At 45.3% G+C, this 26,566-nt stretch overlaps 1 protein-coding gene across 5 annotated transcripts in view; it reads left to right on the forward strand.

Annotated features, from left to right (window-relative positions):
• Positions 1-758: 758 nt before the first annotated feature.
• Positions 759-26,566, forward strand: part of LOC141112511 (uncharacterized) — a 35,075-nt gene continuing 9,267 nt past the window's right edge. For 2 of the 5 annotated variants that reach the window (XM_073605402.1, XM_073605406.1), the window contains exons 1-4: positions 759-856; positions 13,383-13,554; positions 14,584-15,503; positions 21,684-22,217. In XM_073605402.1, the coding sequence (XP_073461503.1) occupies positions 14,726-15,503; positions 21,684-22,217 (1,312 nt within the window). In that variant the 5' untranslated portion in view covers positions 759-856; positions 13,383-13,554; positions 14,584-14,725. Of the gene's footprint in view, positions 857-12,581; positions 12,735-13,382; positions 13,555-14,583; positions 15,504-21,683; positions 22,218-26,566 lie in introns of all 5 variants that reach the window. The other 3 variants (XM_073605403.1, XM_073605404.1, XM_073605405.1) reach the window with 3 other exon arrangements.

Raw genomic sequence — 26,566 nt, forward strand, 5'->3', positions numbered from 1 at the left:
AACTGGTTGGTGTATGAAGGGTTAAATAGATCAGTGTGCTGATCCCGCTATTGCATCCCTGTGGGGCCCCCTACTGGCAGCGCCCGAATGGTCAGTCTGACAATTTATGACACTTATGCCACACAATCCAAAAATCGGATGAAAAATACCGATTTCGAAGCGATCGTATGATAATCTGATCGTTAGTACACAGCTTTCAAGAGCCGATCACGACAGTTCTTCTAATATTATCCGATTATACCAGATCGTACGATTTTCGTTTAGTACAGTTGTCGTCCGAAAATACAATACAAATACATTACAACACATGACATCACTTCAGATTTTTTCTTCTGTCGTACGATAATTTTCGTGACTTTAGTACCCTATTCAATTTCTACTTGCAACTAGTAAGCGAAAAAAGTCGGACTATCTGTCGTCCGATTTTCGGATCGTAAATAGGGGGCATTACTGTCTCTCGTTGATTCCAGACGGTAGATTTGCGATGGAGAAGCTGTGGGTGTAATCTCACACTAATCCACTATAGGGCGCTGTGCCGGAGCGAAAGAAGACGCGCCCTCTCCCTGGCAGCCTACGGTGAAAATTCAGCATTCGCGTATTTGATCTGACGTCATTCGTCAGCCCCCTCCGCCAATCAGAGGAAGTGCGAGCCCACAGCTGTTGGCTGCGAGGCCGCTCATCCCTAATGTTCACTGACAGGAGTAGCGACAGATAGCTGTAGAGAGGATTGGGCTTTTTCCTCCCTCCAGCCTGCAGGTGGCAATAGAGAGCACCGCTGTGCAGTGAAGCAGACTGCAGTTTATCGTCTATTCCCTTGTCACATGGCTGGAGGGAGGAAGAACATGATTCAGTGTCTGTAAGTACCGGGGGAGAGAGGGGGGACAACATAGCCCCAGACCTTCCATCTGTATTCCACAAAAAGCCCAGACACCCCCCTCTCTTCCTCAGAGCGCCTCTCCAGACACTCTCCCTCACCTAGCTCCTCCTCTCTTCCACAGATCCCCCCCCCCCTCTTCTCACCTACCCACCTCTCTTCCTCAGCCCCCCCCTCTTATCCTCAGCCCCCCCCCCTTATCCTCAGACCCCCCCCCTTATCCTCAGCCCCCCTTATCCTCAGACTCCCCTCTTATCCTCAGACTCCCCTCTTATTCTCAGACTCCCCTCTTATTCTCAGACCCCCCTCTTATTCTCAGACCCCCCCCTCTCTTCCTCAGCCCCCCCCTCTTATCCTCAGCCCCCCCCCCCTTATCCTCAGACCCCCCCCTTATCCTCAGCCCCCCTTATCCTCAGACTCCCCTCTTATTCTCAGACTCCCCTCTTATTCTCAGACCCCCCTCTTATTCTCAGACCCCCCCCCTCTCTTCCTCAGCCCCCCCTCTCTTCCTCAGCCCCCCCTCTCTTCCTCAGCCCCCCCTCTCTTCCTCAGCCCCCCCCCTCTTCCTCAGCCCCCCCTCTTATTCTCAGACCCCCCCTCTCTTCCTCAGCCCCCCCCTTATCCGCAGAACCCCCTCTTATTCTCAGACCCCCCCTCTCTTCCTCAGCCCCCCCTCTCATCCTCAGACTCCCCCCTCTCTTCCTCAGCCCCCCCCTCTTATCCTCAGACCCCCCTCTCTTCCTCAGTCCCCCCTCTTTTTCCCAACCCCCCCCTCTTTTTCCCAACCCCCCCTCTTATCCTCAGAGCCCCCCCCCCTCTTATCCTCAGAGCCCCCCCCCTCTTATCCTCAGAGCCCCCCCCTCTTATCCTCAGAGCCCCCCCCTCTTATCCTCAGAGCCCCCCCCTCTTATCCTCAGACCCCCCCCTCTTATACTCAGACCCCCCCTTGCTTTTCCTCGGACCCCCCCCCCCCGCTTTTTTGCTCGGACCCCCCCCTCGCTCTTCCTCAGACTTCCCCCCCTCGCTCTTCCTCAGACCTCCCCCCTCGCTCTTCCTCAGACCTCCCCCCCTCGCTCTTCCTCAGACCTCCCCCCCTCGCTCTTCCTCAGACCTCCCCCCCTCGCTCTTCCTCAGACCTCCCCCCCTCGCTCTTCCTCAGACCTCCCCCCCTCGCTCTTCCTCAGACCTCCCCCCCTCGCTCTTCCTCAGACCTCCCCCCCTCGCTCTTCCTCAGACCTCCCCCCCTCGCTCTTCCTCAGACCCCCCCCCTCGCTCTTCCTCTGACCCCCCCCTCGCTCTTCCTCTAACCCCCCCCTCGCTCTCCCTCTGACCCCCCCCTCGCTCTCCCTCTGACCTCCCCCTCGCTCTCCCTCTGACCTCCCCCTCTCGCTCTTCCTCTGACCTCCCCCTCTCGCTCTTCCTCTGACCTCCCCCTCTCGCTCTTCCTCTGACCTCCCCCTCTCGCTCTTCCTCTGACCTCCCCCTCTCGCTCTTCCTCTGACCTCCCCCTCTCGCTCTTCCTCTGACCCCCCCTCTCGCTCTTCCTCTGACCCCCCCCTCTCGCTCTTCCTCTGACCCCCCCCTCTCGCTCTTCCTCTGACCCCCCCCTCTCGCTCTTCCTCTGACCCCCCCCTCTCGCTCTTCCTCTGACCCCCCCCTCTCGCTCTTCCTCTGACCCCCCCCTCTCGCTCTTCCTCTGACCCCCCCCTCTCGCTCTTCCTCTGACCCCCCCCTCTCGCTCTTCCTCTGACCCCCCCTCCTCGCTCTTCCTCTGACCCCCCCCTCTCGCTCTTCCTCTGACCCCCCCCCTCGCTCTTCCTCTGACCCCCCCCCTCGCTCTTCCTCTGACCCTCTCGCCTCGCTCTTCCTCTGACCCTCTCGCCTCGCTCTTCCTCTGACCCCCCCCCTCTCGCTCTTCCTCTGACCCCCCCCGCCTCGCTCTTCCTCTGACCCCCCCTCTCGCTCTTCCTCTGACCCCCTCGCCTCGCTCTTCCTCTGACCCCCTCGCCTCGCTCTTCCTCAGACCCCCTCGCCTCGCTCTTCCTCTGACCCCCTCGCCTCGCTCTTCCTCAGACCCCCTCGCCTCGCTCTTCCTCAGACCCCCCCCTCTCGCTCTTCCTCTGACCCCCCCCCTCTCGCTTTTCCTCTGACCCCCCCCTCTGGCTTTTCCTCTGACCCCCCCCTCTCGCTCTTCCTCTGACCCCCCCTCTCGCTCTTCCTCTGACCCCCCCTCTCGCTCTTCCTCTGACCCCCCTCTCGCTCTTCCTCTGACCCCCCCTCTCGCTCTTCCTCTGACCCCCCCGCCTCGCTCTTCCTCTGACCCCCCCGCCTCGCTCTTCCTCTGACCCCCCCGCCTCGCTCTTCCTCTGACCCCCCCGCCTCGCTCTTCCTCTGACCCCCCCGCCTCGCTCTTCCTCTGACCCCCCGCCTCGCTCTTCCTCTGACCCCCCCGCCTCGCTCTTCCTCTGACCCCCCCCGCCTCGCTCTTCCTCTGACCCCCCCCGCCTCGCTCTTCCTCTGACCCCCCCCGCCTCGCTCTTCCTCTGACCCCCCCCGCCTCGCTCTTCCTCTGACCCCCCCCGCCTCGCTCTTCCTCTGACCCCCCCCGCCTCGCTCTTCCTCTGACCCCCTCGCCCCTCTGACCCCCTCGCCTCGCTCTTCCTCTGACCCCCTCGCCTCGCTCTTCCTCTGACCCCCTCGCTCTTCCTCTGACCCCCTCGCCTCGCTCTTCCTCTGACCCCCTCGCCTCGCTCTTCCTCTGACCCCCTCGCCCCTCTGACCCCCTCGCCTCGCTCTTCCTCTGACCCCCTCGCCCCTCGCCCCTCTGACCCCCTCGCCTCGCTCTTCCTCTGACCCCCTCGCCTCGCTCTTCCTCTGACCCCCTCTCTCTTCCTCTGACCCCCTCGCCTCTCTCTTCCTCTGACCCCCTCGCCTCGCTCTTCCTCTGACCCCCTCGCCTCGCTCTTCCTCTGACCCCCTCGCCTCACCTTGCCCCCCCCCGTCTCCTAACCTACCCCCCCTTCTCCTCCCCCCTTCTCCCCCCCCCTTCTCCCCCCTTCTCCCCCCTTCTCCCCCCTTCTCCCCCTTCTCCCCCTTCTCCCCCCTCTCCCCCCTCTCCCCCTCTCCCCCTCTCCCCCTCTCCCCCTCTCCCCCTCTCCCCCTCCCCCCCTTCTCCCCCTCTTCCTCAGAGCTCCCTCCTCCTCACCTACCCCTCCCAGACCTCCCCCTCCCTCTCAGACCTCAGGGCACACTAAAACATGGAGTGGCACACACTCCTCCTTCTTCAATTCATGTAGACCTATGCCTTATCATTAAAAAAAAAAAAAGTTGTCGGTTGTGTGTATTTTATTTAAACAAGGCTGTGTGGTGTTGCCGAAAAATACAGTATATCAAACAGAGGTTGTATCATGTTTATAAATCTGTGTGCAATGTTTACGTCTCTGTAATAAAAGTGTATAGAATATTGTTTGTATTTAAAGGCATAGTCCACCTTTTGAAAAAATGTAATAATTACATCTATTTTAAATCAGAACTAAAGACAGCTTATACTCCCCTTTCCTCCAATGGTCCCCGTCTTTCGATGGCATACTCGTCTGTGTGCCCTTTTCTTTCCCCATCTTTTTTGGTCCGCACGAGATGACATCACTCCTGTGCATGCGTGGGAGGCCATGAGTCTGGCATACGTACGGGGATCAGGCTGGCCGCTGTAAGCTCAGCTTCACATGCACAGCTCAGTTTACATTCCAGGGACCGCTGTGAACAGGCAGGTAGGTGTATTTTTATTGCAGAAGAGACATTGCCTGTCTCAATTGACACAAAGACTAAATAATATCCACTAATTTGGATTATTTTTACCAAAGATATGTAGCAGTATAAATTGTGGCCAAAATTTATGAACAAAAATTAATAATTTGCAAAATTTTATCACAGAAACAAAGAAAAATGCGTTGTTTTTTTCTACATTTTCGGTCTTTTTTCATTTATAGCGCAAAAAATAAAAAACCCAGAGGTGATCAAATACCACCAAAAGAAAGCTCTATTTGTATGAAAAAAAGGACAAAAAATTCATTTGGGTACAGTATTACTGAGTAATTGTCATTCAAAGTGTAAGACCACCGAAAGCTGAAAATTGGTCTGGGCAGAGGGGGGTTTAATGCCCAGTAGGCAAGTGGTTAAATAAATAAAGCAAGTAATTGATTTTTGACCAGCATTGAACACATTACCACGGTGACCAGTGAGAATCTCTGATCTGTTCTGGAACCCCGTCCCAGAAGAAAGAAGCCTCAGAAGGATTCTCACCATTGCTCTCATTACAAAGTCTCTGGTGCTGGGTAGTGGTGTTTTACAGGCTGGAGAGGGTGGTGGAAGGTGGCATTTAAGATGTGTGAAGTGAGGACCAGAGGTAGGGAGAGGGTTGCGCGTTAGTTCACCTTTTTATATTTATGAAAGTGTGAACTAAGGCTGGGTACACACGGGCCGAAAACGCTTGGTAGGAACCGGGCGATGTTCAGTCTGTTTTTACCGCTTCCTGTCCGGCAGAAGTTGTTCTGCACTCGCAGCCTTTGTGTTGTGGTGGTGGTGGGGGGGGGGAATGTCCCGCTGGGGGGAGGCGTCAGAACACGATAGCTCAGCGGGGCCACACTAACATTACTTGTGTTGGTTAGTACCGCGATCTGTAGGTTTTTGTTTGTTCAGCCCACTGGGTTAAACAAGAAAAATCTTATAGTGTGTACCCTGCATAAATCTTTAAATTTAATTTTTAAGCAAGCAGTGTAAGCACCCAAGTTCTTGTGGTCTACTTTACTGTCTGTACAGCAGAGTTCAGAGAACAGTAAGGAAAAGCAGTATAGGTTTTCAGTCAGGTGTGTTACAATTCAAGGAGCCATGCTGATTGGAGGAGAGAGCAGGGTGTGCTGTTTCTTCTTTCACTGTCCAGTCAGGGTGGGGAGGGGATCTGTAAGTACAAGTAAAACTGTAGCTGAACAAGGCCAAGCTGTGTACTTACTTTCCATTCACTGTAGTTTTGGTTAAAGTAGGAAAGATTTATAACCCATGTCATGTTAATAATGCTGTCTGCTTACCAGCTGTGGTTATTTCCGCTCGCTTCTGTTACCTATGACCTTTGTTTTTGGGAAAAGAAGTAAGGAGTATCTGCTTGACAGGAAATAGAGACAACAAAACAAATTGGTTCTACTGTTTTCCCACACAACTAAAATAAGTGTTTTTATTGCTGTATTTGCCCCCAATTAGGGCCCTTTCACATGGGCTTGCTGATCAGGCCCTGCCTGTCAGTTTTTCAAGCGGACCTGATCGGACAATCCATTCGCCTCTATGGAGCGGCGGATGTCAGTGGTCACATGTCTGCTGACATCCGCCGATATCCGATCCTGTCTGTGGAATCCAGACAGATGGTAACCCTATTTTCATCTGTCTGGAGGATCGTATGAAAACAGACAGGCGGTCTATTTTCATTTGATCTCCCATAGAGGAGAGCGGGGCTCTGACAGGTCCGTCTCTGCTCACTGTGTCACCTGATCCCCCACTGAGCAAAGCGGAGTCCGTCGGACACAGCGCCCGTGTGAAAGAGCCCTTGGACAGATTTCCCTCATCTCCTGTCTCAGTGAGCAAGTGGAAATTAAAGGATAAGTTCACCTTTAGTAATATGTTACACCTGTATTTAGGGTTTGAAGCTACTAAACTGCAAAAAAAAAAAAGAAAACCTGCAAGACAATCGCATAATGTGCTAGTATGCATTGCATACTAGCACATTATGAAATACCTTAGAACGAAGCCCCTGCAGCGTGCCCGGTCACCGCTGAGGGGGCTGACATGTTCCCTCTGCGTTTCTTCCGGGTATTTTAAAGTCACAGGCATGGAAGGGTAATGTACTATAAGAAGTGGCACATAAGAAGCAAAGTGGATTATAAGGACTGTTAATACTTTGGACTTTTAACTGGTTCAGATCCGCGCTATAGCCAAATGACAGCTACAGCGCGGACCTGCTTTGCCGGGAGTACGTCTATTGTCCTTCCTTGCCCAAACGGCCTGCGCGCCTCCTGTAGGGCGTGCGTGGCGCACTCTGTGATCAGCGAGTCTATGAGACTCTCTGGATCACAGATCGGAGTAAGGGGGCATCCCGACCCCTTACCATGTGATCAGCTGCCAGCCAATGACAGCTGATCATCTGATGTAAACAGAGCCGGTAATCAGCTATTTTTTCTCCTCGCACTGACATCAGTCCCGATCACAGAGAGCTGCCGCCAGCTCCTCAGTGCCCACCTGTGCCACCTGCCAGTACCACCTAGCAGTAGACAACAGTGTCCACCAGTGCCACCTATCAGTGCCCACAATCAGTGCCTCATCAACAGTGCTGCACATAAATGCCCATCGTTGTAACCTACCAGGGCCCATCAGTGCCATCTTATCAGTGGCCATCAGTGCCGCCTTATCTGTGCCCATCGGTATTGCCTTATCTGTCCCCTCAGTGCCACCTTATCTGTGCCTATCAGTGCCCACCAGTGCTACCTCATCAGCGCATATCAATGAAGGAGTTAAATTATCTGTTTGCAAAGTTTTACAACCAACTATGAAACATAATTTTTTTTTTCAAAATTTTCCATCTTTTTTTTGTTTGTTTAGCAAAAAATAAAAATCTCAGCTGTGATTAAATACCACCAAAAGAAAGCTCTATTTGTGTGAAAAAAATGATAAAAATGTCATTTGGGTACAGCATTGCATGACTGCGCAATTGTCATTCAAAGTGCGACAGCGCTGAAAATTGGTCTGGGCAGGAGGGGGGTTTAAGTACCCAGTAAGCAAGTGGTTAATTCATGTTTTTAAGTTTGGGTTTGATCAAAATATTGTGTAAAGCATAACACTGTTTGAATTTATGTATACAACGCTTCTGTCATTCAGAGCGGATGGTTTATGAAGGAGAGATCTGAGCACTTCACTGGCCATCTGTGTAAAATATCTCACTCCCTGCTTCTCCCGCCCCGAGGTTGAATTAGCAGGGAGAGAAGCTGGTGCAATGTGAGGAGGAAGACTTCCTTCTTCCTCCCATCAACACTGGCAGGCGAAAAAAATAAATATACAGCGGGTAAAATAAGTAATGAACACATCACTATTTTTCTAGGTACCTTTTCCCTGTGTCATTCCATTTTATTACACATAACTTCATTTCTAAACGCTAAACGTGTTTGTTTTGGTTTCTTTGTATGTATGGATTGCATGGGTTTTTACCGACATGTGGTGAAAATTTCATGTCAAATATATTTACCTAGAAAAATGGTGACGTGTTCAATACTTATTTTACCCACTGTGTATGTGTATATATATATATATATATATATATATATATATATATATATATATATATATATATATATATATATACACACTACTGAAAGTTATAGGCAGGTGTGAAAAAATGCTGTAAATGAAGAATGCTTTCAGAATTAGAAGTGTAAGTTTATTTTTATCAATTAACAAAATGGAAAGTGAATGAACAGAAGAGAAATTCAAATCAGTATTTTGTGTGACTACCGTTTGCCTTCAAAACAGCATCAATTCCTCTAGGTATACTTGTACACAGTTTTCGAAGGAGGTAGGTTTTTCCAAACATCTTGGAGAACCAATCACAGATCTTCTGTGGATGTAGGCTACTTCAAATACTTCTGTCTCTTCATGTAATCCCAGACAGACTCAATGTCAATATAAGGGCTCCGTGGGGTCCAGACCATAATTTTGAGGACTCCTTGTTCTTCTTTACGGTGAAGATAGTTCCTAATGACATTGGCTGTATGTTCAGGTCGTGGTCCTGCTGCAAAATACATTTGGGGCCAATCACATGCCTCCCTGATGGTATGACATGATGGAGAAGTATTTGACTGTTTTTCTCAGCATTGAGGACACCATTGTTCCTGACAAAATCTCCAACTTCATTTGCAGAAATGCAGGCCCAAACATGCAAGGAACTCCACCATGCTTCACTGTTGCTGCAGACACTCATTATTGTACCTCTCTTTAGCCCTTAGGCGGGCAAACTGGTACAGCCAAATAAAAAAAATATGTGTGGCGCAACCATATACGAATAAAACAAGTCCAAATATAACAAAATTCCACCGATGTGCAAATTTCAGTGACAGTTCATACATTTTCATTGACCACCACCTCTAGCTGGAATGCCTGCTCACCTCCAAAAGTTGACCCCACTACAGAGTCACACACAATTTTGTTTTGTTTAATATATTGAGAGTCACATGTGGATACATTCTAGGGCCGTGTACACACGACTGGACTTTACGGCATACTTGGTTCGGCGGACCGGAGTCCGTCGGACAATTTGATCGTGTGTGGGCTCCAGTCGACTTTTTTTCCCCAAAAGTTCGACGGACCTAGAAATGAAACATGTTTCAAGTCCGCTTGTCTGTATGCTAGTCCGACGGACAAAAACCAACGCTAGGGCAGCTATTGGCTACTGGCTATGAACTTCCTTGTTTTAGTCCGGTGTACGTCATCACGTACGAATCCGTCGGACTTTGATTGATCGTGTGTAGGCAGGTCCGTTCATTCGGAAGGTCTGTCGAAAAGTCTGCAGGACAAAGTCTGCCGTAAAGTCCACTCGTGTGTACGCGGCATTAGTGGTGTGGGTAGCAATCACGGTAAGCCTATTAGTAGGCTAATTACATGATATATTGATTTCACATTATTATATTGATTATTGCGCTGATTATATATTTTTTTCACTATTTTTGGTACTGCCAAATATTTAAAATTTTGACTCCTAATTCCAGAGCACCTGCTGCCATATTTCTGCACCCCAGTTTCTATGTTTTTATGCAGAGCTGAGTCATCTAGCCTTGTTTCCACATCAGAGGTATGGCTTAAAACCTCAGTCTGCATTGAAATCTTTGTCTGGGAGAGAACATGCTGATGCAGTATAACCACCTTGTGTATTGTTGCTGTGCTCAGTCTAGTCATGGTGTATGACCTGTGAGTTTGGCTGTTCCTCACCCAATTTTAAGCCTCCTGCACAGCTGTTTCCATTTCATTTAATGACTGTGTTTCAACCTACATCTGAAATGTGATCATTAGTACTTGCTTGGTATAATTGGTTAATCATACACCTGACTCTAATCCTACAAAATCCCTGACCTTGTGCAAGTGTACAAAATGTGGAAGTGTAACAATTGATGCTGGTTTGAAACCAAAAGGTAGTCGCACCAAATATTGATTTGATTTAAATTTTCCTTCTGTTCGCTCACTTTGCATTTTGTAAATTGATAAAAACACACAATGAAAATATATATTTTTACTTTACAGCATTTCTTCACACTTGCCTAAAACTTTTGCACAGTACTGTATGTGAAAATGTCAAAAGTACCATGGACAGCAGGTGGTTAACCTCCCTGGCGGTATGATTATGTCGGATTTTAGGTGCTGAAAGCGGTACAATTATTTTGCATGGAAATTTGGCATTTTTTATTGTAGGCCTGTAATTCTTAGCAATAACACACTTAAATCTGTCCAAACTTGAGTCTAGTAGATATCCCGGGTATGATGAAGTTTGAAACACGAAATCATAAATTATAATATAATAAATAAATATAAATATTTAAAAAAATAATAATATAATAATAATATAAATTTCCCCACGATTCACTATCGCTCAATTCTGCAAGTGTTCTAATTTACTATCGCTGTTTTCTAGCTGGTCTAAAGCCACTTTTGACGTAAAGGGACACTTTTTGGTTGCTATGGACAATCTCCAGTATCCAGGCAGAAAGAACAGTATATATAATATAACTGCATGCAGGGCACTAGACAAAGAACTAGGGACATAGGATGTAAAATGATTTCATACAGTACTGTAATATTACAGTACTGTATGTGTTATGATTTTTACATTTCTTTTAATTTGCCGCCAGGCTCCACCCAATGCTTGCAGGGAACGGAGCCCGGCACACAGAGGCATCGGGCGGAGGACACAGCCCGCAGACACAGCGGGGGGACATCGCAGGATCCTGGGGACAAGGTTAGTAACCTGCACCAGGATCCTGCAATGCAATCCCGATTGTGGCTCGGGGTTACCGCTAATGGTGCTGAAATTTAACCCTGAGCCACACTCGGAAATACAGTCAGGGAGGCTACTGAAACTAATGTTTAACATTTGTGGGGTGTTATAATATTGAGTTTGGGGAACGTTTTCTTTATTATTTTTGAGTTATTCAGTGTCTTTAAATTAAAGCAGAGTTCCAAAAAATTGTAGCTGCTGACTTTTAATAAACACACACTCACCTGTGCCACGATCCAGCGATGCAGCCGCCAAACCCTTGGTTCTCTCCCTCGCCTCTCCCCGGCACAAGCATTACAAGTGTGGGCACCTGGCTGTGACAGCTTGCAGCTTTACATCCAGGTGCGCAGTGCGCGAGCCGCGCTGTGCCTCCTCAATGGCCGGACAATCTTGTTACCTGTGATGTGTCCCAGAAGATTGCAGGGAGGGAGGGGGAGAGGAGAACTTCCGCTCCAGTCATCTAGGTGGCCGAGCGGAAGTGGGAGCAGGTACCTATCAAAACTAGGTACCTGCTCCCCGCCTCCCAAAAAAACATCACATGCTAAATGTGGCATAGAAGGGGGTGAGAAGTGCTTAAAGCGGAACTTCCACTTTTGGGTGGAACTCCACTTTAACTTTTTAACCTGGTTTTACTGTAATCTTGTGATGTCTCACTGAAAGCATTTGTAGAATTTTTTCTGCACGCTTTCCTAAACTGGCACTTAGAGAAGAAGTTTTTCCTCTGAGAATGCTAGCGATTGATTACCGCTGCTTCATAAAAAGACACCTTTATTTCAAGCTTATTCCCTGAGAAGTAAATGGCAGTTGTGCTGAGTTCCTTATCTAAACAGTCAGATGAAGATTTCCAGGACAAGGAGGGAGAACAATAAAAACAGAAATAACTTGTGCTAGGATGGAGCACTTGGTGGAGAAACCAGTAAAAATGGCTTGGTGGAGATGAATGAGTTGGGGAGATCTGTAATGCCTTGTACACACAATCGGACATTCCGACAACAAAATCCATGGATTTTTTCCGATGGATGTTGGCTCAAACTTGTCTTGCATACACACGGTCATACAAATCTTGTCGGAAATTCCGAACGTCAAGAACGCGGTGACGTACAACACATACGACGAGCCAAGAAAAATGAAGTTCAATAGCCAGTGCGGCTCTTCTGCTTGATTCCGAGCTTGCGTGGAACTTTGTGCGTCGGAATTGTGTACACACGATCAGAATTTACGACAACGAATTTTGTTGTCGGAAAATTTGAGATCCAGATCCCAAATTTTGTGTGACGGAAATTCAGATGGAAAATGTCCGATGGAGCATACACACGGTCGGAATTTCCGACAACAAGCTCCGATCGAACATTTTCCGGCGGAAAATCCGACCGTGTGTACGGGGCATAAGAATGCAATTCTTAGAACACCTTTGTGAGCCCTTATTTTCAGGAATTCTGCATTATTAACTTCTAAATATACAGTAGATAGTTTTTTATCCATGTCATAATAAACCGTGTTAAAATAGATGTAAATCACAACTGGATGACATACGTTTGCTAAAGAACTGTGTATCCTAAAAACTGCAATATTTTTATTATAATATATTGTTTTTACCTTTTTTTCCATCTCATGGTTGCTGATCTCCTCCAGCAACTTGCTGTTTACATGCAGTCACTCCAGATGGTGACAACAGTGGACTAATACTAAGAGAAAGTGACGTTGCGTCTTCTAAGATACCACCTCCTAGAGACGGGGATTAGTAAATATTTGGTTTGAAGCAATGACATCACAGAATTTTAAAGAGTGAGTTTTTTCAAAAGTGTAACATTTTAAACACAGCAACATAAGCGGTTTTGTTTTACTATAATTAATGTAGAGATTTAGTTACCATCCTAGAGTTCAGCTTTGATCAAAAAAAATAAAATAAATCATGGTGGTCTGTGGTACCCAATCTGCTGCAGGATTCTACTGTACGGTTTAGGGCAATGGTGGTCAACTTGAAAATTATAAAGGGCCCCAAGTGCAGTCAGTGAGTGCAATAATAATTCCTAACATTGGTGTCAGTGGAAGCAATATTAACCCCCAACATTTGTGTCAGTGGAAGCAATAATAACCCCCCACCCCATTATTGCTGTCAGTGGACATAATAGTAACCCCTATCATTGTTGTCAGTGGGTGCTATAAAAAAAAACAACATTGATGTCAGTGGAAGCAATAATAACCCCCCAACATTGGTGTGCGTGGATGCAATAATAACCCCTCAGTATTGGTGTCAGTGGACCCAATAATAATCTCTAACATTGGTGTCAATTCAATGAGTGCAATAATGTGTTAAAATAGTTGTAAACCATAACTGGATGAAATTGGTTTGCTAAAGAACTGTATATCCTAGAACCTGCCATTTTTTTATTATATTATATTGTTTTTACCTTTTTCTTTTTTCCATTTTAGGGTTGCTGATCTCCTCCAGCAACTTGCTGTTTACATGCAGTCACTCCAGATGGGGACAACAGTGGACTATTACTAAAAGGAAGTGACGTCGCCTCTTCTGAGATACCTCCTCCCAGAGACGAGGATTAATGAATATTTGGTTTTAAGCAATGCCATCACAGAATTTTAAAGAGTTGAGTTTTTACAAAAGTGTAACAATTCAAACACAGCAACATAAGTGGTTTTCTTTACTATAATTAATGTAGAGATTTAGTCACCACCCTAGAGTTCAGCTTTGATAAAAAAATAAATAAATCACAGTGGTCTGTGGTACCCAATCTGCTGCATGATTCTACTGTATGGTTTAGGGATGTACAACCCCCCCCCCCCCCCCCAATCGTTGGTGTCAGTAGATACAACAATAACCGTCAACATTGGTGTCGGTGGAGGCAATAATAACCCACAACATTGGTGTCAGTGAGGGCAGTAATAACCCCCAGAATTAGTGTCAGTAGATGCAATAATAAAGCCTCAAAATCGGTGTCATTGGATGCAATAATAACCCCCAATATTGGTGTCATTGGAAGCAAAAATAACCCCCAACATTGGTATCAGTGGAGACAATAATAACCCCCAACATTGCTGTCAGTGGAAGCAATAATACTGTAACCCTCAACATAGCAATAATAACCCCCAACATTGGTGTCAGTGGATGCAATAATAACCCCTTATCATTGGTGTTAATGGACCTAATAATAACCCCCCCTCACTGGTGTCAGTGCATGCAATAATAACCCCCCAACATTGATGTCAGTGGACCCAATAATAGCCAGCAACATTGGTGTCTATTCAATGAGTGCAATAATAGCCCCCTGCACTGGTGTCAGTGCTATTAACTGGCGGTAAAATTTAACCCTTCCTGCCCCTTCACATTGATGGTCAGTGGACGTGAAAGGGGCACCAGGGGTTTAGGGGTTTTCATGCAGTCATACGGACAATGTAAATTTATAAAGTTACTAGTTATGTTTATGTTTATGTGTACCAATTTATTGACTTCCACTTGCCCACAAAATGTTCTTTGCTGTCCACTTTAAAGCTGTACTCTCCACATTGAATAGAGTAGGGAAGTGCTACATTCCTGTCAGGTTCTTATTTTGTCTGGGATGCAGTTGTCAGCTGAACATTATAAACATTCACCATAAACACTATTTCTATTCTACAGAATTCAACTTTTCTGTGCATCAATTGCATCAATGAACAAGACACTATTAGTAAGGGAGAGCAAGATGCCACTATTTTGAAAGTGCAAGAAGTAATTATCATAGTGAAGTAACAAGAAACTATTACAGCCACAGGGGGTCACTATGGAAGAAGTAAAGCAAGCTATCACTATCAAAAAGGAAAAGCAAGAGGCCACTAATAAACATGAATTGCCAGTTACAGTGTGGAACTCCTTACATGAAACTCCCCCTCTCCACGAAACTGCCCCTCCCCCAGTGAAAGTAGAATCTCTAGGTATCATTAGTAAGGTAGAAGAAGAAGCAGATTCTGATATATCAGAAGCAATCACTATCAAACAGGAAGAGCAGGAGGTCACTAATAAAGATGGACAACATGAGTTGCCAGTTACAGTGTGGAACTCCTTACATGAAACAACCCCTCTCCATGAAACTGCCCCTCCCCTAGTGAATCATATCAATAGTAAGGTAAAAGAAGAAGCAGATTCTGATATATCAGAAGCAATCACTATCAAACAAGAAGAGCAAGAGGTCAATATTAAAGAAGAACAACAGGATTTTCCAGTTACAGCGTGGAGTGCTTTGCATGAAAATCCCCCTCCCCCCGTGAAAGTAGAGTCTTCAGGTATCTTTATTAATATAAAAATGGAAGACAAATCTGATTCATCGGAAATGGACGATATTCAGACAGTCAGTTCTGCAGTACAGGAAAGTGTGAAAGCACCCTTGACTAAAATGAAAGAGGATGATTCAATTTCCCTGACTCTGAAATCAAAGCCATCAGATATATCTGAACTTTGCATGGCAAGGGAAAGATCTGTGGAAACTCAAGGCCGGAATCCAGCCGAAATTGAGGTGTGTTTAGACTTCGAGGATTTATCCAGCTCTAAGCAAGACATGCTGAGTAAGTCGGCATACCCATGTTTTTTTGAAATATGAAAGTACCCCATGTTTGTGTAAATGTGTGCATGTGTACAGTCATGATACTGTGGTACCAATTGTACAGATATCATGCTTCCTAGCTCTGTTTGAGCTGCTATCAGTCACCGGACAAATGGGTAGTGCAGCAAAAGGATAGAAGTGGTCAGGGAGCTGCTAGGGTTCACATTATTAACTCTTCCCAATTTAGGGATCTTAACAACTTTTTTTATTGAACTGAAGTTCTCCATTAATTGGTGCTTGCTACAATGCTCTGTTTGAGTTTTTCAGATGCTCCAGCGGTGTCACTTGACCACAGCGGGATTTTACTGGTCACTTTGGTTGGTTAGCGCAACAGACATGAGACTTTGCTGCTGCACATCACGGTTAGTGAGTGAGAAGCATTTAGTTTACAATAGGTCTCTGAAACCATGTAGGTAATCACTATAGATCTGAACAGTAACGAAAGTTTGAATTAGTAGGTGCTACCAACTGATGAAGTGTACTGTACATCAGTGGTCATCAACCCTGTCCTCAGGGCCCACTAACAGGCCAGGTTTTATGTATTACCTTGGGGAGATGCAGACTAGAATACTGCAATCACTGAGCAGCAAATTCTATCTCCTGTGATGTATTTCAGTTCTCTTGCAAACCTGGCCTGTTAGTGGGCCCTGAGAACAGGGTTGATGACCACTGCTGTACATCATCTCTACTAGTTCATTGGGAATTTACTACTAAAAAAAAACACATACATTTGCAGTTAAAATTTTTAATCAAATTGCTTTCGCTGTTTATTTGGAAAGTTTACCTTGCTGCCAATGTGCAAAAAATATGTGTCTACCCTTTCTATGGGATGTGGTGGGAATTTGTGAAGAACTCCCAGTTCATAGCCTGCCAAAATGTATTTGTTGTAGTGGAGCTGCTCTGTAATAAAAAAAAAAAAAAACAGTATGCGTGTATGTACAGTATCTCACAAAGTGAGTACACCCCTCACATTTTTGTCAATATTTTATTATATCTTTTCATGTGACAACATTGAATAAATTACACTTTGCCACAGTGTAAAGTAGTGAGTCTACAGCTTGTATAACAGTGTAAATTTGCTGTCCCCTTGAAATAACTCAAGTGAGTACACCTCTAAGTGAAAATATTATATTAATAATATTTTCCAGCACTGCCTTAACCCTCTTGGGCATGGAGTTCACCAGAGCTTCACAGGTTGCCACTGGAGTCCTCTTCCACTCCTCCATGACGACATCACAGAGCTGGTGGATGTTAGAGACCTTGCGTTCCTCCACCTTCCGTTTGAGGATGCCCCACAGATTCTCAGTAGGGTTTAGGTCTGGAGACATGCTTGGCCAGTCCATCACCTTTACCCTCAGCTTCTTTAGCAAGGCAGTGGTCATCTTGGAGGTGTGTTTGGGGTCATTATGTTGGAATACTGCCCTGCGGCCCAGTCTCCGAAGGGAGGGGATCATGCTCTGCTTCAGTATGTCACAGTACATGTTGGCATTCATGGTTCCCTCAATGAACTGTAGCTCCCCAGTACCGGCAGCACTTATGCAGCCCCAGACCATGACACTCCCACCACCATGCTTGACTGTAGGCAAGACACACTTGTCTTTGTACTCCTCCCTTGAGTGTTGCCACACATGCTTGATACCATCTGAACCCAACATTTTTATCTTGGTCTCATCAGACCACAGGATATGGTTCCAGTAATCCATGTCCCTAGGCTGCTTGTCTTCAGCAAACTGTTTGTGGGCTTGCTTGTGTATCATTTTTAGAAGAGGCTTTTTCTGGGACGACAGGCATGCAGACCAATTTGATGTAGCGTGCGGCGTATGGTCTGAGCACTGACAGGCTGACCCTCCACCCCTTCAACCTCTGCAGCAATGCTGGCAGCACTCATACGTCTATATCCCAAAGACAATCTCTGGATATGACGCAGAGCACGTGCACTCAACTTCTTTGGTCGACCATGGTGAGGCCTTTTATGAGTGGAACCTGTCCTGTTAAATCGCTATATGGTCTTAGCCACAGTGCTGCAGCTCAGTTTCAGGATCTTGGGGCCATCTTTATGTAGAGCAACAATTCTTTTTTTCAGATCCTCAGAGAGTTCTTTGCCATAAGGTGCCATGTTGAACTTCAGTGACCAGTATGAGAGAGTGAGAACGATAACACCAAATTTAACACACCTGCTCCCCATTCACACCTGAGACCTTGTAACACTAACGGGTCACATGACACCGGGGAGGAAAAATGGCTAATTGGGCCCAGTTTGGACATTTTCACTTAGGGGTGTACTCATTTTTTGTTGTCAGCGGTTTCGACATTAATGGCTGTGTGTTGAGTTATTAAGGGGAGAGCAAATTTACACTGTTATACAAGCTGTACACTCACTACTTTACATTGTAGCAAAGTGTCATTTCTTCAGTGTTGTCACATGAAAAGATATAATAAAATATTTACAAAAATGTGAGGGGTGTACTTACTTCTGTGAGATACTGTGTGTGTGTGTGTGTGTGTATATATATATATATATATATATATATATATATATATATATATATATATATATATATATATGTGTGTGTGATGTGTGTGTACAAAAAAAAAGTGAAGAAATGCTGTAAAGTAAAAATTATTTCAAAAATATATATTTTAATAGTTTTTATCAATTTACAAAATGCAAAGTGAGCAAACAAAATAAAAATCCCAATCAAATAAATATTTGGTATAACTATCCTTTGGCTTCAAACCAGCATAAATTTTTCTAGCATAGGTGTGCGCAGCCTATGGCATTAGAGTGTGCACCCTAAAGCGCAAGCACACACTACCGATTACTTATGATGTTCATTCAGAAAGGGAAAGGGCTAGTAAATTATATTTTTACTGGCCCCTTCCTCTACTCATCCTAAAACATCCCGCAGCAACAGCCGGCGGCAGAGGTGGGAAGCTGGCAGTGCTGCGGGGGAAAGGAGGAGGAGACAGATCAGTAGGGGGAATCTGTTCTGCACAGGGTGATTTGGGTGTGCCTGGGCACACCTGGCACACCCTGTGCGCACGCCTATGTTTTCTAGGTACACACAGTGCTTGTGCACACAGTTTTTGAAGGAACAGGTAGATTCTTCCAAATATCTAACTAAGCACAGATCTTCTGTGGATGTAGGCTGCCTCGGATCCTCCTGTCTCTTCATGTAATCCCAGACAGACTTAATGGCGTTGAGATCAGGGCTTTGTGGGGGCCAAACCATTAGACTTCCATTTGATTTGGATTGTATGTTCATTTACTTTCCATTTTGTTCGTTGATAAAAAAAAACCATCAAAGCGGAGTTCTACTCGTTTTTCAGTTCATTAAAAGTCAGCAGCTATAAATAGTGTAGCTGCTGCCTTTTAATAAAAGACACTCACCTGTCCCACGGTCCAGCGATGCGGCCGCCCGAAGCCTCGCTTCTCTCCCTGTTCTTTCAGCGGAGAGGAGATAGATTGTGTGTTCATACTATGTATGAACACCGATCTCTCTCTCTCCTCCTAGAAAGTCCCATCTCCCCACAGTTGGAAACACATATAGGGAACAGAGTTAACCCCTTGATCGCCCCCTAGTGTTAACCCCTTCCCTGCCAGTTGCATTTACACAGTAATCAGTGCATTTTTATAGCACTGATCGCTGTATAATTGTCAATGGTTTGAAAAATGTGTCAAAAGTGTCCGATGTATCCGCCATAATGTCGCAGTCCTGATAAAAATCACAGATCGCCACCATTACTAGTAAAAAAAAAATGATAAAAATGCCATAAATCTATCCCCTATTTTGTAAACACTATAACTTTTGCGCAAACTTATCAATATACGCTTATTGCCATTCTTTTCTTTTTTTACCAAAAATATGTAGAAGAATACATATCGGCCTAAACTGAGGAAAAAATTAGTTTTTTTTTTTTATATTTATTATAGCAAAAAGTAAAAGATATTGTTTTTTTTTTTTTTTTTAATTTTGTTAATAGCGCAAAAAATAAAAACCGCAGACGCGATCAAATACCACTAAAAGAAAGCTCTATTTGTGGGAAAAAAAGACGTCAATATTGTTTGGGTACAGTGTCGCACGACCGTGCAATTGTCAGTTAAAGTGACGCAGTGCAGAATCGCAAAAAATGGCCCGGTCGTTGAGCAGCCAAATCTTCCGGGGGTGAAGTGGTTAAAATGTGACAGTGGCTGCGGGGCAAAGGATCCCCCACCTGCTGTCAGAGGGAGGGGGTGGTTAGGTGCTGGAGCATGTTATTTGGCAAAAGAAAAAAGAAAACAGGCAGCGGTAGCCTCCTGAACGCCTGTCAGCCGCTGCCATACAACCGGAAAGTATTGCTGCCAGTGTGAAAGAGCACTAAGGGCGAATTCACGCTGTAAGGAGAGCTGTCGTAGCACTTTACCGCCACAACAGCTCTTTGTTGTTGGTTGCGCTAAGGGGCAGTGTGGTGCACAATTCAGCACATTGCACTGCTCCTTTTTTTTTGTTGTTGTATAAGCTTTATTTGAAGTGTACAAAATGTACACTTCATTCACTGCAATGTTGGGTGGCGCAATGCACTACATTTTATTGCAGCACTAGGCTGCATTGCAGTGTGAATAGGACACATAGGAAACAATTGTCTCCTGTGTGTCCCTGCAGTGACAAACGCTTTACCATGCGGTAAATCATCTATCCACATATAGTGTGCATTGGCCCTAAGGCCTGATTCATACCCATGCTTTTTTAGTGCTTTTTGCATTTTGCAGATTTGCACTACAGAACGCGTTCCATAGGAAACCATGTTAAATGGACTGTAGTGCAAATCTGCAAAATGCAAAAAGCTCTAAAAATGCAAAGGTGTGAATCAGGCCTAAGACTGGAGCAGGCAGAATCTGGAGCAGCTGTGCAATGGCAAGCAATCAGATACTCCCTTTCATTTAGAAAACTTAACTTGACAAGCCAAAGCTAGAAGCTGATTGGTTACCATATACAGCTGCTCTAGATTCTGTCTGCTCCAATTTAAAGGAGTAAACCCTCATGGTTTTTCACCTTAATGCATTCTATTCATTAAGGTGAAAAACCCTCTGCTCTGCAGCTGCCCCCCAGAGCCCCCTTTTTTCTTACCTGAGCCTGATCGTTCCAGCGACAGGGATGAGCACAGCAGCTCCAGCCTCTGTCTTGGGTTCTCATTGGATAGATTGATAGCAGCAGGAGCCATTGGCTCCCACTGCTGTCAATCAAATCAAGTGACACGGGGGTGGGGCCGAGTCCTGTCTGTGTCAATGGACACAGCAACAGGATTCCAGAGCGCGCCCGCATGAGTGCCCCCATGGAAAGCGGCTCTCCATGGGGGGCACTCACTGAGGAGGAGGTGCCAGGGGCACCCAGAAAAAGAGGATCAGGACCGCTATGTGCAAAACCCCTGCACAGAGCAGGTAAGTATAACATGTTTGTTATTTGTAAAAGTTTGTTTTTGTTTTTTTTTAATTGGTTGTAAAAGGTAGTTTTTTTTATCTTAATGCATTTTAAAAAAACCTTCTGTGTGCAGCAGACCCCTCCAGCCCCCCTAATACTTACCTGAGCCCAGCTCTGTCCAGCGATGTGCACGAGTGCCTCGGCCATCCGGGACTCTCCCTCCTGATTGGCTGAGATACAGCAGTGGCGCCATTGACCCCTCTGCTGTCAATCAAAATCAGGAGACCAAGCCGCAGCTCCATGTCTGAATGGACACACTGGGCAGTGGCTGGGCTCGGGTGCCCCAAAAGTAAGCTGCTTGCTGTTGGGGCACTCGACAGGAGGGAGGGGCCAGCAGCACCGAAGAGAGACCAGAGAAGAGGAGGATCCAGGCTGCTCTGTGCAAAACCACTGCACAGAGCAGGTAAGTAGAACATGTTTGTTATTTTTCATGAAAAAAATGAGACTTTTAAGTAAATTTCCCCCCATGACTTTATGGACCTGGCTTTATGCACCCGACCTCATCTGTTTTAAAGGGTGTTTACATACTTTTGGCAGTATCTCTGCAAGCACATATCACAACTAAGATTTTACATTTTATGGGGGAATGATTTTCCCTTACACAACAGACTTCCTGACCCAAATAGTCTATGACTTTGCTTTTTTAGTTACAATGTCTTAGTGTGTTGTCTATATGTTGACAGGTTCACAATTTTCTTTTGAAGCCAGTGCTGTGACATCCAAGGTTCTTGGACACGACAATGCAGAACATCTGCAGAAAAAGAAGGGGACTGGAACTAGTGAAATGTCTTTGTCAAATAGAAGGATATTTGCCTTGTCTGTGCTCCGTGATCAGTGCCTAAAAGTGATTACACTGTGGTATATGGGGCAGCCTTTCTCTAAAATAGTCCACAATATGAACCTGAATCCAGATAGTGTTCGTCACATTCTGCATGTATGGCGTACAGAGAAACGGCTAGCATGCCACAAACCATGCCATAGTAAAATGAAGGGTAAGGTAAGATCAAGGAAAGGACAAGTACCAACCTTATGGAAGTGGAGGTTTTTGGTGGCAGTTGGCAAAAACTCTACCCTGCAGTGCATGGTATGTGACAAAAGACTAAACTCTGCCAAAATGGACAATATTGCCTGTCACATCAGGAACTGGCACCCATACTCGGCTGAATTACCTCACCATGTGAGAAGGGAAATACATCAGGCCTGGAAGCGAAGACAAGGTAAACATATATATTTTCTGTATGTGTTTTATTTATGTGTGAAGTGATAAATCTTTCTGTTTTTAATCATAACCATTTGGACACTTACTGTTATGGCCTAACTTGAATTAAAACAAAGATACAAGAAACAAGGGTGTAACTATAACCATGTGGCTACTTTTGATCCTTCTGGGCAGAAGATGTGCAATTGAGGCCTGCAAACAATTGGTTTAAAAAGAAAATCACTTTACTCCAGGGGTGTCCAACCTTTTGACCTTCTTGGGACACATTGAAAGCCGTACTTATCGGCGTATAACACGCACTTTTTCCCCCTTAAAATAGGGGGGAAATCGTGTGTGCTTTAGCGGCGGTATTTGGCCACTAGTGGGGCGGTTTCACCCCCCTGCCAGCGGCCGAGAAAGGGTCAAAACCACCGCAAAGTGCTGCTGCAGCAGCGCTATGCCGGCGGTATGGCCGCGCTGCCACTTTCATTTCAATGGGCAGGAGCAATGAAGGAGCGCTGTATACACTGCTTCTTCACCGATCCAAAGATGCTGCTAGCAGGACTTTTTTTACCGTCCTGCCAGCGCACACACACTGGAGACACAGCAGCGGCTGTTTCAGGTCGGTTTGCAGGCGCTATTTTTAGCGCAATAGCGCCTGCAAAATGACCCAGTGTGAAAGGGGTCTAAGTGTAAACGCATTTTTGAAAAAAAATCATAATCAAAATCATAATTTTTTAATAAGCTTATGATTTTGTGTTGGGCCGCATTCATAGCTGTTTTGGGCTTTGTGACCCGGGGGGCCGCAGGTTGGACACCCCTGTGACGAAACGTGGTGCCAGACCACTGCCCTTCTCACCAACTCATGACAAAAGACTGATCAACCTCACACCGCACTGTCTCCTACGCAACAATGACACTCTCAGCCTGACCCTGCACATAGATTTTCAAGCTTGCGGGAACGCAATCTAAGTGCCATCAGACTGAGAGTGATTGTCACTGGATTAAGATAACTATTTAACCATTTTTTACTGTATGCTGCCAGGGAGAGAGAGTGTCTTTCGGCTCTTTTCACAGAACAGGCACAGCGCCCTACAGTGGATTGATCGGAGACTACACCCACGACTTTTTCATCGCCGTACAGTGGATTGATCGGAGACTACACCCACGACTTTTTCATCGCCGTACAGTGGATTGATCGGAGACTACACCCACGACTTTTTCATCGCACATCTATTATCGGAGAGATAAACCATCTGCACCAGCTACAGTTCCAGGCAACCTTTAATGGTCTTGGGGAGACCTAATTATTCCCTGTGTTTGGTGAGATCACTGATTAGTGATCATAGCGTTCTGGTAAGCAGATTATTTTCTCACCTGGTTGTGGAGCTGGAAGCACTTATATGAAGGATTTCCTCACTGCAAATTATCACTTTTATCTGGATGGGCATCCATTGTTCACTATATGGACTTTAAATCCTATTGGGACTTCGCTTTAGTTTTCTTTTTTCACCTTGTTTTTCTTCAATGAAATTTTGGGATTTTGCTTTAGTTTTCTTTTTTCACTAAATTTTTTATTACTTGTTTTATTGAGTGCATTCACCTTGCTTACCTATCTATTTTGAAGTTTTTTGTATTTGACTTTAGGTGCCATTAGCGGTTAGAGTTTAATACGAAATAATATTAATACTTTTATACAGTATTATGCTATAGGAGCTTTTCTTTCTTATGTTTTTTGAGAACCATCTGCACCAGCTACAGTTCCAGGCAACCTTTAATGGTCTTGGGGAGACCTAATTATTCCCTGTGTTTGGTGAGATCACTGATTAGTGATCATGGCGTTCTGGTAATCAGATTATTTTCTCACCTGGGTGTGGAGCTAAAAGCACTCATATGAAAGATTTCCTCACTGCAAATCATCACTCTTAACTGGATGGGCGTTCATTGTTCATTGTATGGACTTTAATCACATTGGGACTTTGCCTTAGTTTTCTTTTTTCACCATGTTTTTCTTCACTGAAATTTTGGGACTTTGTTTTAGCTTTCCTTTTTCACCAAATTTTTATATCACTTGTTTTATTGAACACAGAGTGTATCAGCACTGCATTTACCTTGTATACCTACCTATTTGACGTTTTTTGTATTTAGACTTTTAGTGCTAGCAGCTGTTTATGATTAATTTCCCATGCTATATTGCTTTTCATACATTTTCTAGCGCTACGTTGGCCTTAGGGCCTCATTTTTTCTTAAGATAACTAAGCTATTAACCCTTACTGCCACCAGATAGCTTGGGCCTATAACCCTTTCACAACAACAGCAATGACAACTATGATTTTAGAATAAATGTCTGTAACACACGCTGTCACCACAGACAGGTATGTTCAGAGGGCTGGTTATACTATAGTAGCGCTCTTCAAGAGACAAGGATTCTTTTAGTTTGCCTTAGCGCATTTAGAGACAGTTTTAACACTCTTCAAAATATAGTTTAATAATAAAAAGGGTTAAATGGTGCAAATAAAATATTTACAAAACAAAAAACAAAGATATTACAAAGTAACAAAGAGACAACAAGCACAGAAAATAAAGGGGTGGAAAATGAAGAATACTTGCAAGTCCCATTTCAGCAGATTTTAGTCCAAGAGCAAAGTGATCCATTAGCTCTCAAATCTTGACAGGTCTTCTTTTGCTTGATGGTACATGAGAGCTCCCAAAATGTGGACACATTCCACTTTTCTTCACATCAAGGGGGGTGCTGACAGACCATCTGACCAATCTTCCAGTCTAAGGGGTGGTTGCTGGGATGTCACCATGTTTATGACCATGTCCCAGATACAGTTTTCTATAAGTATTCAAATCTCTCAGTCGGCCACCCTGAATATTATTGTCCAATATGAAATTAGCTTTGAAATGGATATAGATATGACAGGTCTTGGATATCTCATAGGTTGGTTATGGAGGGCTAATCCACTCTGGTACCTCCTAGCACAGAGGTGTTTGGTTTCAAAATTCTACATATTACCTGAGGGAGGTAAATATATCCTTGTTCTGGGTGTGCTATTATTATTTCATAAGTTATGAAATATACTAGGGTTTTCCAAACTAAAGTGTGGATTCGGCTAATAGGCATGAGAGGGCTTGTATCTGCCCTGATCTGATAAGAAGGTTCTGCCATTAGTTAACAGTATGTGTATTGTATAAACCGAAGAAAGGAGGGGGGGAAAGGTCACTGTGGCTTTGTCTTCTTATGACAAAATGGCATAGGAGACTTGTGACGTGAACAAAATGGCTGTTACAAACACAGCTATTCATGTGCCCAGTACACACAACCATAACAACCCCTACTCGGCCCTATTCAATGTCCTCTCCTATGCTCTTACAGCTGTAAAATATTACTCTATTGTTTGACAGTTTTAGTTGGAGACTGGCCATCAATGCTAATGTCTATCATTAGGGATACATTGTAGGCCAGCTGCCGACTGTTTTAAAGGAAACTCATATTGGGGGTATTATGTTATGGCTCTCTTAGCCCTCATTCTCACGAGGCGGATCCGCTTCCACGGAGCCCGCCTCTGTCTGCCGGCTCAGCGAGAGATCTCTCCGTTGATCTCCGCTGAGCCGGCGGATGACAGGTCCCTCTCTGCTCACTGAGCGTCCTCTTCATCAGAGCATGTCCGTTTTCATCAGATCTCACCCTTTGCGATCCGCCAGGGATGGATGCGAACGTAGAGGCATCCGTCTGCTTTTAGCGGATCGGATCAGGTCGGATGTCAGCGGACATGTCACCGCTGATATCCGTTGCTCCATAGACTAGCATGGAGCGCCCGTTCAGGTCCGCCGTCAAAACAGACAGGCGGACCTGAACAGTCCTACCGCGTGAAAGGGGCCTTAGGTCTGCTGGCTACCAATGTTCAAGGGGATTATTATCAGGTGTGTAAAATAGGCTAGATGCCCTAGAGAGAGGTCCCTAAAAGGCCAGAGGGATGGTGGGGGAATCCACCAACATTTTACTGTGGGGCCCTGTGATTTGTAGTTATTCTCCACTTGGCTTTGATTTGATGGTTTGGGCAACTCTTTGTAAATCGGGCTATTAGTTTCCTCGACATGCTGCTGTGATTCATAAATCATTGGGGGGAATTTACTATAACTGGAGAGTGCAAAATCTGCTGCAGCTCTGCATTAAAACCAATCAGTTTTCCGGGTTTTTGTCAAAGCTTAATTGAACAAGCTGAAGTTAGAAGCTGATTGGCTACTATGAACAGCTGCACCAGATTCTGAGTGCTCCAGTTTTAGTAAATCTCCCTCACTGTCTTTCAGATTTTATCATCCTGTCCACCATGTGAGACTATAGTAATGTGTTAGACCCAAATG

This window comes from Aquarana catesbeiana, linkage group LG11 (genome assembly GCF_042186555.1).
Source record: "Aquarana catesbeiana isolate 2022-GZ linkage group LG11, ASM4218655v1, whole genome shotgun sequence".
Lineage (NCBI taxonomy): Eukaryota > Metazoa > Chordata > Amphibia > Anura > Ranidae > Aquarana > Aquarana catesbeiana.